We start from the raw sequence: 15,142 nt of genomic DNA, 5'->3' as shown, positions 1-15,142 counted from the left end.
GAGGGCTTATCTTATGAGGAGAGGTTGCCTTTTTTCATTGGAGAAAAGGAGGAGGAGAGGGGACCTAATTGAGGTATACAAGATAATGAGAGGCATAGATAGAGTCGATAGCCAGAGACTATTTCCCAGGGCAGAAATGACTAACACGAGGGATCATAGTTTTAAGCTGTTTGGAGGGAAGTATCGAGGGAATGTCGGAGGCGGATTCTTTACAGAGAGTTGTGAGAGCATGGAATGCGTTGCCAGCAGCAGTTGTGGAAGCAAGGTCATTGGGGATATTTAAGAGACTACTGGACATGCATATGGTCACAGAAATTTGAGGGTGCATACATGAGGATCAGTGGTCGGCACAACATCGTGGGCTGAAGGGCCTGTTCTGTGCTGTACTGTTCTATGTTCTATGTTCTATGTTCTAAATTTTTACAAACCTTAGGGAACAGGAGAATCGACGTTTCGGGCATAAGCTGAAGAAGGGCTTATGCCCGAAACGTCGATTCTCCTGTTCCCTGGATGCTGCCAGACCTGCTGCGCTTTTCCAGCAAAACATTTTCAGCTTTGTAGAATCTCTCCTTTGCAACCCAGGTTTTATTCTGTTCAACTTGCATTGCAGTGCCTCCAATATCTGCTTTATAAGAAATGGTACATAGAACTGGTCAAATTGCTGCAGCTGTCATCTAACCAGGCCTTTGCTTCACTGAATATGACTTCTATCTCCTTGTATTCCATTCTCCTTTTATATAGCTCTGCATTCTATTAGCCTTTTGTGATTATTTTCTGTGCCTGTTTAATTATTTATGTACTTGAAGCCCAAGTCTCTTCAGACCTGCACTGTTTCTAGTTATATTTGCTATTTAGAAAATATCCTGTTTGATCCTTTTAATTTTCACATTTAGCAACTTTGAACTCCCTTACTCCTGTCCCCTAATCTATCAATACCTTTTCATAATTTTTATTATTGCATAACTAAACCCCAGCTATTGTCAAAAACCACATCTTTGTTTTGAAAGATATCAGTGAAATTTATCAGCAATGTGATTCTAATTTCATATTTTCATTCAACCTTTGTGGTTCTGTTCCTAGGAAAGTTTAAATTGCTGGATCAGGATCGAGATGTCAGGGAGCCTGTGCAGTATTTTAACAGTGTTGAGGAAGTGGCCAATGTTTTTCCAGACCGTGTTTTCGTTATGGAGGCAATAACATTCAGCGTAAAGGTCAGTGATGTGAAAAGTGAGATTTATCTTTTCAGGAAGAATTTGGGATTTTTTGTGCGTTTAATCATGAGAGAAAATAGTGCTAAAAGCAATATATCTTATTACTGGAAAGCATCTTTTTTTCTTGTAAATAATAGAAGCCTATATTAAATTAATCAATTTCAATGCCTAAACTTCTGTCTTGATTGCAAACTGAAAAGATGCACGTAAACAATCAGCATATTACGGGAAATGCTGGAAGAGTAGATATCCTGATTAAGTTGTAGTTTCATTCCATGCACATAAAGAAAGAGGAGACTGGAGGTAAAATTAGCCCAACATACAGTTATTAGCAATTAGTTATTATCGGCTAATAGCATCCTTTTAGCTAATTGGTGGGGTTCCATAGAGGGGAGTAAGAAAAATGGAAGTGTGAAGCTTGACTGTAAGTTTGGTCATTTTTTCTTCTTTATGGCATTGTCTTTGAAGCTATTGCAATTATTACACAAACTCACTTCTTGGAGAACACATTCCCAATTAATTACTTTGGAATTGTCCACACAGAAACCTCTCCTCATGAAATAAAAGGAACATGTTCAGATATATTTGTTTGAATTTAACAAATCAATGTCAACTTTGTCATCAATGTGCATCCTTTACTCATGTACTATAAATTGTTGTTGCCTTTAAAATGTGGCATTCCTGCATTTGTAAGTCAAAAAGCTTTGAGAGCTTGTCTCTGTTTCTCCACAATAGTCAAAATCTCTCCCATCTGAATCCATGTTCCTAAGTGGCAAAAGGTGGCATTCCCACAGACACTTGGGAATCACTGGCCAAAGACTTTCCAAAGTGGAGGAGAAGCATCTGTCGTGCATCTCGAGATTTCCCGTCAGGAATAAGTGGAAGCCGGGCACAAACAGCAAAAGGAGTGCGCTACCACATCAATACCCCACCCACCCCTTCTCGCAACCACCTTCTGCCCCAAGTGTAACAGAGTCTGCAGTAGCCACATTGGTCTGAACAACCATTCACGGACTCACCCTGATAGTGGAAGAGAGTCACCCTCGTCTTCGAGGGACCACCAATGATTATATTATTGTACAGATAGTTGTGTTATTTTATACAGACTAAACACAAGACCAATTCATGTTTATCCTGGATGCATTCTGTTTGAGTATTTTAAATTATCTTTTAGAGGAAGCAGTGGGAGTTGGAGGGAAATCTATCCACAGCTTAGAGTCATAATGAGCACAAAGGAAGGTGGTTGTGGCTATTGGTGGTTCTCAGCGTAGTGTCCTATCCAGCTATTTTCAGCTCCTTCATCAGCTACTCCATTATAAGGTTTGAAGTGGGATACTCATTGATGATTGTACTACAGTATGCTCCATTTATAATTCTCAGATATTACAGTAGTCTTTTCAATATACATCAAGACTGAGACAACATTCAGACTTGAGTAGATTAGTTGCAAGTGGCATTCAAGCTACACAAGGACCAGGCAATGACCTCCAACAGGTGGGAATCTAACTATCTCTCCTTGACATTCAACATTATTGCCATCATTAAATCCCCAATCAATATCCTAAATGTTACTGTTGACTAGAAATTGAAAAATACAGAGGCAGCGGTGTGTATTATTTACAAGATGTATGGCAGTAATTCACCCAGGCTCTCTCAAAAGTATCTTTTAAACCCATAACTGCTACCATCTGCTGGAAGGACAGAGTGGCAGACACATTGGAACACCACCAGGTTCCTGCAGTTCCCCTCCAAGTCATTATACCATCCTTGTTTGAAACTACTTTTCATTGTTGCCGGATCAAAATCCTGAAACTCCTTTCCTAACATCATTGTGGTGTACTTACACTAGATGGACTGCAGTAATTCAAGGACACATTTCATTATAACCTTCTCAAGGGTGATTAGGGATGAACTGCACATGCTAGCCTTGGCTGCATTGCCCACACCCCATTAGGGATTATTTTTAACAACTTGTGAAATGGCAAAGTAATGTTGATTAGTTTTGGTTGTGTCAGTTATTCTCCATTAAAATCAACCTGTCAAAGATTTTTCTTTTCCTTTTCATTTAATAATTCGAACACTTTGAGGATGATGAGTGAATATTTGGACAAATAGCACATGCTGGCTCTGTTGTTGATTAGTTTCCTCTAAATTAGTTTTGAGAATGATATATTTACTGTTACCACTTTAAGTGGATATCCCACTCTTTGCTCACGAATATAGGAGTCTTTTCATTGCTGGAGTACAGAATGAAAAGCCACATTAGCAAAACTCCACAGAACTCTCTCATTAAGATGCCAGTCTCTGTGTAGAATCCTTTGTACTGTTTATTGAAAAATCTAAATGTTTTTTGAAAAAGGCTGAGATGTGTGTTTTGTTTTGCAGTAAGTGCACAGACTGAGTTGTGGGCCATATTTATAGTCTATGCAGGGCAGTCAGTTTCAATTTAATGAGTATACAGTATTCAACGTATTTATCAAGAAGTCATTCAAACTCCTGCACATGTCCTCATGTAAATATTTTTTCTACAAAGAGCTTCTAAATCCCATAATAATTCAGAAGTTGACAGACACTTCTTTTTCAAGTTAATACAAAGAGTGAAAAAAAGGGGTTAAGTAAGGGTTTGAGTAACTGTGTACTTAACATACAATCCAACTCTTCACCAGTGCAATTAGATGCTGTACTAAAATTTGTTTTGGTAGTTGGTGTATTATATCCTCCCAATTGTGCTCTTAAATAATTAAAAGTAAGACGTAGCTACATTTTGCTAACCATTTGTGTTCAGATTGGACAGTTTGCATTTTCTTACCCTTGTTTATTGCATGCATGTAGTGCCTTCAAACATTTTCACTCACCCTAAGTGTTTCTAGATAGTAATTTGCCTCTTCTACACACAAATAAATTTTAGTGTCTGCCTTCCTGTAAGTATGCCTTGTTTTCTCCATGTCATGTCATGTTCGTGTATCTTTTGCTTTCCCATTGTAACCATTCTTGTCCTATGTCATGTGAGGAGAAAGTGAGTCTGCAGATGCTGGAGATCAAAGTTGAAACTTTATTGCTGGAACAGCACAGCAGGTCAGGCAGCATCCAGGGAACAGGAGATTCGACGTTTCGGGCACAGGCCCTTCTTCAGGAATGAAGAAGGGCCTGTGCCCGAAACGTCGAATCTCCTGTTCCCTGGATGCTGCCTGACCTGCTGTGCTGTTCCAGCAATAAAGTTTCAACTATGTCATGTGAGCCTATTACAAGCTGAACTTTGAAAAATGATCCCATCCACTCATAACTATCCTAGAAATCAATGAAATATAAATAAATATACTCTCTTCATACACCTTCCACATTGTGGCCAAAGTTGGTACTGGTTGTTTTATTTTTGAATTGTCAAGTTTTCAAAACTTTGTACGTTGGATTGAATACATTTTCTCAAATATATTAGCATGCGAACATTGTGTGTGAAGTGAGGAGATGGTTATAAACAGAGAAAAATTCCTTCAAAGTTATTCAGTCATTACAGAAGTCCTATTGAAATCTTGCCAAGATTTAAAGGATTTAAAAAAAAAATGCCATCAGTATTTTATTTATAGTAAGTAACAGTGACCAAACCCATGGATTACTGATACTCCCCTTTGTATCCCTATATATATGTGTTTGCTCTTGTATTGATACACATCTGAGTACGTATATAAATCTACATGGTATTCCCATGAGTCTTTATGTTCCTGTGTGTTGTTCAATGGATGTACGTATAATTCCTCCTTATTTTTGTATGCTATATTAGAAAATGAAGATCATATTGTAAAGCAAAACAAAACTAGAATATTACAGAAATGATGCTTTAAAATTAAATAATACAGACAACCTTTTCAATAATTGTGGTGATGAGTGCAGTTTTAAATAATAGTGAAGCAATATGAAGTACCCATTTCCCATGAATCTGGTTGGAGTTCTTGTTTAGCCAGCTAAGTGACTTTTCGTACTTTTTAAAATATAGTTAAAATACAGGAATTTACATTGATGACATTCTGTGATATTGCTATTACTGAGTGCCCCATCAATATTTTGAAAATTTCCATAGACCCAAAACCGAACTGGGCTACCTACATAATACTGAGGTCACTAGAGCAGATCAGAAGCTGAGAATTCTGTGGTTAACAACTCATGTCATAGCTACACAAAGATTGTCCACTGCCTACAAAGTATAAGTCAGGAGTATGATAGAAAACTGTGCATTTGAATGGCTGAATGCATCTCCAACAATATTTAAGGAGCTTGACGCCATCAAGGACAATGAAGTTGATCTACTAGCTTAAATATTCACTTCCTCCACCAGTGATGCATGGTGTCAGCTGTGTGTACCATTTACAAGGAGTACCACAGCCCCTTCCTTGATACTCCTGAGAAAGTGCCTTTCAAACATGTGACCTTTACCAACCAGAAGGACAAGGATAGCAGATGTATGAGAACACCATGACCTGTGACTTCATCTCCAAGCCCACACTATCCTGAGTTGGAACTATGAAATTCCATTCCTTGCACTCTGGATGTAAGTACGCTCAAGAACTACAGTGATTTGAGAAGACAACTCAATATCACCTTCTCAGGGACAATTGGCAATGGGCAATAAATGCTTACTTAGCTAATAATGCCCACATTACTCTGAATAAATAAAAATTGTTAATTATAGACACAGGTTTAATCCGACAAATGAGTCCACATGATCTTTATTATTCAGAGAAGAATTTTCTTTATCCAACTTTGAACCCAAGGGTAAGTTTGTTAATCCTGAGCTGAGGGGAAAGAAGAACACTGAACAAGAGTGGATTTGGAGATCGCACCATAATGCCAATTCTCAGGCCTGTGCTTTCTTCAAGCACAGCACTTGTCTGGGAACACATGATACACCAATTGTCCCTCATGCATATATAATCTATGGATTTCATTCAGTATCACACTAATTTACTGTCAATCCTGTACGATCTCAATAGAGAAGAGATTCATTTTGGCAGGTAGAATAAAGAGGGACAAAATAAACTAAACAGTACAATTTTAGAAGCAAACACATGGGAGATTACCTCACTCAGCTTTGAATCTGAGACAAATTGAGAAGGCTGTTAAAAGGCTTTCGAGATCATCAGCATTGTAAATAGATGCATAGGGCCAAATGTCCATTTGAGTTCAGGGAAACCTGATCCGCACACCTTGGCAGTTTGCCAAATGCACACCTGACCCATGTGTTTTTGTGAGTATGGGAGATTTGTCACTTAATGGATTCACAATGCACTTTGTGAATAGTGAGAGAGTCTTTTAATCATTCATGGGATATGGGTTTCGCCAGCTAGCTCAGTATTTATTGCTCATTTCTAACTGCCTATAGAATAATTAAGAGTCAACCACTTTACTATGGGTCTAGATTCACAGACCAGTCCATTACCAGGTAAAGATAGTGAATTTCTTTCTGTAAATATAGTAAATTTCTTTCCATAAAGTACATTAGTGAACCAGATTGTTGCAAAAAAACAATCAAAAGTGGTTACATGGTTGCTATAAGTCCATAATGACTAGGAGCAGGAGTAGGCTATTCAGCCCCTTGAGCTTGCTCTGCCATTTAATATGGTTATGGCTATTCTGACCTTGGCTTCAACTTTCCTGCCCACTTCCTTTAAACCATTACTAGTTAAAAAAATCTATCTCCTCCTTAAATTTATTCAGTGTGTTGACATCCACCATACTCTGAGGGAGTGAATTCCACAGGTTCACAATACTTTTTTCTTTGATTCTGCAACTCCATAGTCGAAACCTATGACTTCACATTCTAGATTTCTCCACAAGGGGAACCATCCACTCAACATCTAATTTGTTAATCCCCTTTAGCATCATATATACCTCAATTATATCTCCTCTCTTTCTTATAAACTGGGGTGAGTTTAGCCATGATGTGGAGGTGCTGGTGTTGGACTGGGGTGGACAAGATCTGAAGACGCAGGACACTAGGTTATAGTACAACAGGTTTATTTGAAATCACAAGCTCTTGGAGCCACTTCACCTGACAAATGGTCAGTGCTTCAATAGCTTGTGATTTCAAGATAACCTGTTGGACTATAACCTGGTGTCGTGTGACTTCTGACAATGAGTACAGACCTGCACTGCTCAGTCTCTGTTCATAAGACAAGCTTTTCATTTCTGGAATTAATCTAGTGAACATTCTCTAAACTGAACATTAGGTTAGTTTTTATTTTAAATTTTTATTGAATTCAAAGTTCACCATCTATCATGGTGAGATTCAAACTCTCACTAGCCTAATGACATTTTACTGCTGATTTAACATATATTACATATGTAAGCAAACAAAACACCACATCAAAGTTATAATCTATTATTTTCAGTTTCTACAAGTTTTGTCCATTCTTGGAACAATAGATAACCTATGATGAAGCTTTTGAAACCTAATCACACATTCGTAATAGACTTGCTGTTAGAATGAACTACTTCTCTTTTCGCTGACACATAGATAACTATTTCCTCTATTTCAAAGAAGAGTACCTGCCAATCAACGGAGGGGCAGCAGATGCACATTATTTCTTTTCTATCTTCAGGAGCAAGTTTCCTTGAAATGAATCAGTCCAATCTACTGTCTCATTAATTTTACAATACAAAATTCAGGTGGGTTTAAACGAGCTCAGCAGGGGGATGGGAACCTGTGCTATAGTTCCAGTGCATAGAAGGATGTGAGTGGATGTACAGGGACAGGATTTCAATGGTCACATGCTGGCAGACAGCAAGGTGGTTTGATGTGCATCTACTCCAACGCCAGGAGTATCCAGAATAAGGTAGCTGAGTTTGCAGCATGGATGGGTACCTGGGACTTTGATGCTGTGGCCATTTCAGAGACATGGATAGAGCAGGGTCAGGACTGGATGTTTTAGGTTCCAGGGTTTAGATCTTTCATTAAGATCAGGGAAGGTGGCTTTGTTAGTCAAGGACAGTATAACGGTGGTTGAAAGAACTTTTGATGAGGATTTGTATACTGAGGTGGTATGGACGGAGGTTATAAACCGAAAAGGAGAAGATACTACTGGGAGATTTTTATAGGCCTCTGCAAAGTTCCAGAGATGTGGAGGAGATGATTGGCAAAACGATTCTGAGTAGGAGTGAAAGGAACAGGGTGGTTATCATGGGGGATTTTAACTTCCCCAACATTGACTGGAAATGCCATAACTCTAGTATGTCGGATGGATCAGTTTTTGTCCAATATGTGCAGGAGGGTTTCCTGACACAGTATGTCGAAGGGCTAACAAGAGGGGAGGCATCACTGGGTCTGGTACTTGGTAATGAACCAGGCCAGGTGTTTGATTTAATGGTAGGCGAGCACTTTGGAGAGAGTGACCATAATTCAATTATGTTCAGTTTAACAATGGAAAGGGATAGGTATGTGCCACAGGGTAAGAGTTATAGATGGGGCAAGGGCAATTGTAATGCAATTAGGCAAGACTTAGTGTGCATAGAATGGGGTAGAAAATACAGGGGATGGGCCAATCGAAACGTGGAGCTGGTTTAAGGAACAGATATTGCATGTCCTTGATAGGTATGTCCCTGTCAGGCAGGGAGGAAGTGATAAGGTAAGGGAACTGTGGTTTACTAAAGAAATTGTATCTCTTAAGCAGAAGAGAAAGGCTTATGTGTCGATGAGGCAAGATGGTTCAGATGAGGCGATGGAGTGTTACAGATCAGCTAGTAAGGATTTAAAGAGAGAGTTAAGAAGAGCAAACAGAGGACATGAGCAGTCTTTAGCAAATAGAATAAAGGAGAACCCTAAAACTTTCTATAGGTTTGTGAAGAATAAACGGATGACTGGGGCAGGAATAGGGCCAGTCAAAGACAAAAATGGGAAGTTGTGTGTGGACCCTGTGGAGATTGGAGAGATACTAAACAAATATTTCTTATCTGCTTTCACTCAGGAAAAAGAGAGTATTGTAGAGGAGAAGACTCAGATAAGGGCTATTAGACTAGAAAGGATTGAAGTTAGTAAGGAGGAGGTGTTATCAATTCTAGAAGGTCTGAAAGTAGATAAGTCCTTTGAGCCGGATGAGATTTATCCGAGGATTCTGTAGGAAGCTGTGGAGGAGATAGCAGAGCCTTTGGCCTTGATCTTTGAGTCGTCATTGTCAACAGATTTAGTACCAGAGAACTGAAGGATTGCAAACGTTGTGCCCTTGATCAAGAAAGGCAGTGGAGATGACCCAAATAATTATAGACCAGTGAGCCTTACATCTGTTGGAGGAAAAGTTTTGGAAAGGATTATAAGAGATAATCATCTAGCAAGCAAAACATTTGATTGGAGGTAGTCAACTGGTTTCGTCAAGGGCAGGCCATGTCTCACAAACCTCATTGAGTTTTTTGAGAAGGTGACCAAGCTTGTGGATGAGGGTAAGGTAGTTGACGTGGTGTACATGGACTTCAGTAAAGCCTTTGATAAGGTTCCACATGGTAGGCTTTTGGAGAAAATGCGGAGGCATGGGATTGAGGGTGATTTAGCAGTTTGGATTCGAAACTGGCTTTCTGTAAGAAGGCAGCGAGTGGTGGTTGATGGAAAATATTTAGCCTGGAGTCTGGTTAATAGTGGTATACCACAAGGATCTGTTTTTGGACCACTGCTGTTTGTCCACTGTTTAACCACTGCTATAAATGACTTGCATGCAGGCATAGGTGGATGGGTTAGTAAGTTTGCAGATGACACTAACATCGGTGGAGTAGTGGACAGTGTGGAAGAATGTCGCAAGTTGCAGGGACACTTGGATAAACTGCAGAATTGAGCTGAGTTCAATGCAGCTAAATGTGAGGTGATGCACTTTGGGAAGAATAACAGAAAGGCAGAATACTGGGCCAATGGAAAGATTCTTGGTAGTGTGGATGTGCAGAGGGATCTTGGTGTCCATGTACACAGGTCCCTGAAAGTTGCCACCCAGGTTGATAGTGCTGTTAAGAAGGCATACGGTGTGTTAGGTTTCATTGGTAGAGGGATTGAGTTCCAGAGCCATGATGTCATGCTGCAACTATACAAAATGCTAGTGTGGTCACACTTGGTATATTGTGTACAGTTCTGGTTGCCCCATTACAGGAAGGATGTGGAAGCATTGGAAAAGGTGCAGAAGAGATTTACCAGGATGTTGCCTGGTCTGGAGGGAAGGTCTTATGAGGAAAGGCCGAGGGACTTGAGTCTGTTCTCATTCGAGAGAAGAAGGCTAAGAGGGAATTTAATAGAAACATACACAATGAGCAGAGGATTAGATAGACTCGCATTGTCCATCCTTTCTCATAGGATGATGATGTTGAATTGTAAGAGGGGACATAGCTGCAAATTGAGGGATGATAGATTTAAGACAGATGTCAGAGGCAGGTTCTTTACTCAGAGAGTGGTAAGGGCGTGGAATGCCCTACCTGCCAATGTAGTTAACTCAGCCACATTAGGGGCATTTAAACAACCCTTAGATAAGCACATGGATGATGATGGGATAGTATATGATGGGCTTAGTTAGTTCACAGGTCGGCGCAACATCAAGGGCCAAAGAGCCTGTTCTGTGCTGTATTGTTTTAAGTTCTATGTTCTAAAAATGTGACAGCAGAGAGCATGCATTTATACATTATGCCGTTTTCTCTGTTGGAAACATATTGTAATACTTGTGAACTGTTGCATAACGTTGATCATTGTTCGAGTCATACAGTACTACAGCAGGGAGACACAGCCTTTGGCCCAAACTGGTCCGTACTGACCAAAATGTCCACACTAACCCCATTTCCCTGCACTTGGCCCATATCCTTCTAATCCTTTCCTATCTATGTATTTGTCCAAGTGCCTTTTAAGTGTTGGTAATGTACCTGCCTCAACCACTTCCTCTAGCAGTTCATTCCATATGCATACCACCCTCTTGTGTAAAAAGAAAGTTGCCCCTCCGCTTTCCTTTTGTTCTTTCCCCTCTAACCTTAAACTGATACCCTCTCGTCCTTAATTCCCCAACCCTGGGAAAAAGACTGAGTGCATTCACACTATCCATGCCCTCTACACCTCCACAAGGTCACCTACACTCTAAAGAAAAATGTCCTCACCTATCCAACCTCTCCCAATAATTCAGACGGTTGAGTCCTGGCAACATCCTTGTAAAATTCTTCTGCACTCTTTCCAGTTTAATAATATCCTTCTTATAGTAAGGTGACCAAAATTGAACACAGTATTCCAACTGTGGCCTGACCAATGTCCAGTGTAACTGCAACATAACTACCCAACTTCTATATTCAATGCCCTGGCCAATGAAGGCCAGTGTGCCAAAAGCTGCCTTCACTGGCCTGTCTACCTGTGACTCCACTTTCAGAAAACTATGAACCTGAACTCCAAGATCCCTCTGTTTACTACACTCCTTAAGGCCCTCTCATTCACCATGAAACTCCTACCTTGAAGTGACTTTCCAAAATGCAAGACCTCACACTTATCTATATTCGAATCAATTTACTTCATTAAAAATAAAAGTGTGGCTATTCGCAGACAGACATGCACTGCTGCAACCAAAGAACAATACACCAGATAGAATACAAATAAACATCATCATGATGTAAAACCCAGGTTAGGCCTCAGCTGGAGGATTGTGGCGAATTCTGCACACCATACCATAGAAAGGGTGTCAAGGAGATTGCAGTGGAGATGTACTGGAATGAAACTCAAAATGAAAAACTTCAATAATTACAGGAACTGTGATTGTTGCTCTTAGACCAGAGAAGAGGAGGTTTGTTAAAGGTACTCAAAATCAAGAAGGACCAAATAAAGAAGGAGAATGTGGTAGAAGGGTAAATGGCCAGGGGTTACAGATTTAAAATAATTAACGAAGATAAAGAGTTGGAATGAAGATAAAGATTAAAACAATAATTTCTTGTTATCTGATATGCATGACTTTCAAAGTGGGAAAGTAGGCTCTGTAATTTCCAAATGAAAATTGAGTAATTGAAAAGGAGATGAAGGGGAAAGTTGTTCGAGTCTATGTAGAAAGAACATGGGTATGGGATTAATTGGAGAGCTGACACGGGGAAAAATGGATCAAAGACCTCTTTCTTTGCTGTACTACAGAAGACAAGCTGGTTTGGAGATTCTTCCAATTTGCAATAAATTAAATGTTCCTGAAGGTCTCTTTGGTGCTGCTGTCAACTAACTGCAAATATTCTTTTCCTATCTTTGCTTGTTTAAAGTTCTTTTTGCTGCTTATGATAAAAATGGATCATTCCAAGGTGAATTAAAGCAGAGTCTAAAGCCCATTTTTTTATTGTCTGGATGCAAGATCCTGATAATGTAACATTTGCATTAAACATGTAAGTACAGAAACATTATTTTAATTCAAATCCAATAGCTGTGTCAACTTTTTCCATGTCATGCCTTTAGATGATGCTCTTGTAATGGTGTTCTGTGTAGAACTGATCTGTTGGTTGATGCATGTAGACCATAAGGAACAGAAGGAGGTTGTTCAAGGATTGGCAGATGGTCTGGGCCGAGTAGGTTAGGGTGTGCCCTATGGAGAGTTCATTGGCTGGAGTTTATTGAAGTCTCCATTGTTGTGGCATTGGCTGCTGCTCTATATGTTCTGCTCTGTCACAAGACCTGCTGCTGTGGCATTTAGCTGGATTTTCTCTGTTTCCTTGCAGAACTGTGACAAGGCAACAGTATCAAGACCCTCAGGTTGCATTGCATGGCCTTTTTCTTTGCTACAGAAGAACAGCCCTCTTGTGAGTGACCTCTTGCTCTATAATACTGCTCTCACACCTGATATTGCAGCTTATCTTGGTCACACTGAGATCAGGGCAAAGGTTACTGTTAATTGGGTGCCAAACAGCTCGCTGATGCCTTGAAAGGATGTGAGCTGGTGTTCATTCCAGCTGGAATACCTCAGAAATGTGGCATGACTCGAGATGATCTATTAAATACTAATGCTGCAATCGTTGTAGTTTTAACAGAGGCTTGTGCCTAAAGGCCGCAATCTGTATCATCTCCAATCCTGTGACCTCTAGCAGACTAACCATATCAGAAGTTTTCAAAAACTTGGTGTCTACAACACAAACAAAATCTTTGGCATGACAAGCCTGGATGTGGTCAGATCCAGCACATTAATTGGTGAACTGAAAGACATTGCACCTCAGCACGTGTGTCTGTCCCAGTAGTTGGAGTCCATTCTGGACAGACCATCGTTTCTCTGATTTCTCAGTGTAATCCTAAAGTGGAATTTCCCAGGACCAGCTGGATGCCCCAACTGGCAATATTCAGGAGGCTGGGACAGAGGTAGTTATAGCCAAGACCGCAGCAGGTTCTGCTGTTGTGAGATTTATCTTCTTATTGATGCTATGAATGTTAAAGAAGGAGTGGCAGAATGTTCATTAGTCAGATCTGAAGAAACTGAAATGCTGTATTTCTCTGTACCTCTGCTGCTCAGGAAAAATGGTATTGAGAAGGATCTTGGAAGAGGAAAACTATTGGCTTTTGAAGAGAAGCTTAGAGCTGCGTCTATGGGTGTATTAGCAGGCTCAATCAAGAAAGAAGAGGACATTGTGAAGAACAGGAAGTGGATGAGTGGTTGCATTGATGTGTACAGAACAGGAAGTGGATGAGTGGTTGCATTGATGTGTACAGAACAGGAAGACTCCAACCTGTTGTAAACATCTCAACACAAGTGGCTCTGGTCAGTGCCACATGCCTGTCTGTTTGCTAGCAGTTTTTAAACCTCAGTTTGCCATAACAGATCTCTAAGCTCATTATATTACTAGTGCTGTTTTTCAACATCATATGCAGATTTTATTTCTTCCAATGAAGACCAGTCAATCTTGTAATATGATGTGGAGATGCCATTGTTGGACTGGGATGGACAAGGTTGAAAATCACACAACATCAGGTTATAGTCCAATAGGTTAATTTGGAAGTACAAGCTTTTGGAGCACTGCTCCTTCGTCAGGTAGCTATAGGTCACAGAATTTATAGTAAAAGATCAAAGTGTCATATAACTGAAGCAATGTATTGAACAAACCTAGATTGCTGTTAAGTCTTTAATCACTTAGAATGGTGATGCAAGTTTTGATTCATTAAGAGGTACCTAGAAATGTTTTCTCAGAGTGGAGGACTCAATTACCAGGGTCACGAGTTGAAAGTGAGAGGAGAAAGGTTTAGGGGAGATATACATGGAAAGTTCTTCATGCAGAGGGTGGTGGGTGTCTGGAATGCATTGCCAGTGGAAGTGGTAGGGGCCAGACAATAATGTCATTTAAGATGTATCTAGAAGATGCATGAATGGGCAGGGAGCAAAAGGATACAGATCCTTAGAAAATAGGCAGCAGATTTAGATGAAGGATATGGACTGGTGTAGGCTTGTTTGGGAGGGGGGGTGGGGGGAGCTGTTCCTGTGCTTTTGTTCTATGTAAATCCCAGAGCTTTTTTCAATTCACATTCCCGAGACAACTTAAGGTTTAATTTTAAAAAATGACATTGCATCTCAGACAATCATTAAAGATGTGAGGTTAGAGCCTTATCCCAATCTTGAGTCAGACTGATTCTATTTCCAAAGTAGGAATTGATAAAATGTCACACATGGACTGACTGCCTTCAGAGTGTATGCTTTTTGAACAAAATAGAATGTATCTGCAAATGTAAATTCACCCCTTAGACTATATGTGTGTGTGCATGTGTGTGTAAGGGAGGGTGTGTGTGCGTGTGTGTAAGGGAGGGTGTGTGTGCGTGTGTGTAAGGGAGGGTGTGTGTGCGTGCTTGAAAGAGTGTTTGCACGAGTGTGATGGAGTATTTGCCTGTGAGAGGGTATGCGTGTGAGTGAGAGTTTGGGTGTGTGTGTGTGTGTGAGTCTGGTAAGTGTGTTGTGTGTGTGTGAGTGAGAGTGTGTACAGTGAGATCACCTGTA

The 15,142-nt window shown here is 40.1% G+C and overlaps 1 protein-coding gene and 1 pseudogene across 4 annotated transcripts in view; both read left to right on the top strand.

Moving 5' to 3' along the window:
- gareml (GRB2 associated, regulator of MAPK1-like) overlaps positions 1–15,142 on the top strand; it is a 311,555-nt gene that overhangs the window by 187,313 nt on the left and 109,100 nt on the right. For 2 of the 4 annotated variants that reach the window (XM_043675842.1, XM_043675861.1), the window contains exons 3-4: positions 1,081–1,211; positions 12,891–12,971. The exons of 1 other annotated variant lie outside the window; for it this stretch is intronic. In XM_043675842.1, coding sequence (XP_043531777.1) covers positions 1,081–1,211; positions 12,891–12,971 — 212 coding nt within the window. The remainder of the gene's footprint in view (positions 1–1,080; positions 1,212–12,890; positions 12,972–15,142) is intronic. One more of the 4 variants, XM_043675852.1, reaches the window with a different exon arrangement.
- Positions 13,145–13,847, top strand: LOC122540273 (annotated as a pseudogene).

This window comes from Chiloscyllium plagiosum, chromosome 3 (assembly GCF_004010195.1).
Source record: "Chiloscyllium plagiosum isolate BGI_BamShark_2017 chromosome 3, ASM401019v2, whole genome shotgun sequence".
In the NCBI taxonomy this organism is placed as follows: Eukaryota; Metazoa; Chordata; class Chondrichthyes; order Orectolobiformes; family Hemiscylliidae; genus Chiloscyllium; species Chiloscyllium plagiosum.
Note: the sequence above shows the minus strand (reverse complement) of the source record. Positions and strands in the feature narration are given on the sequence as shown.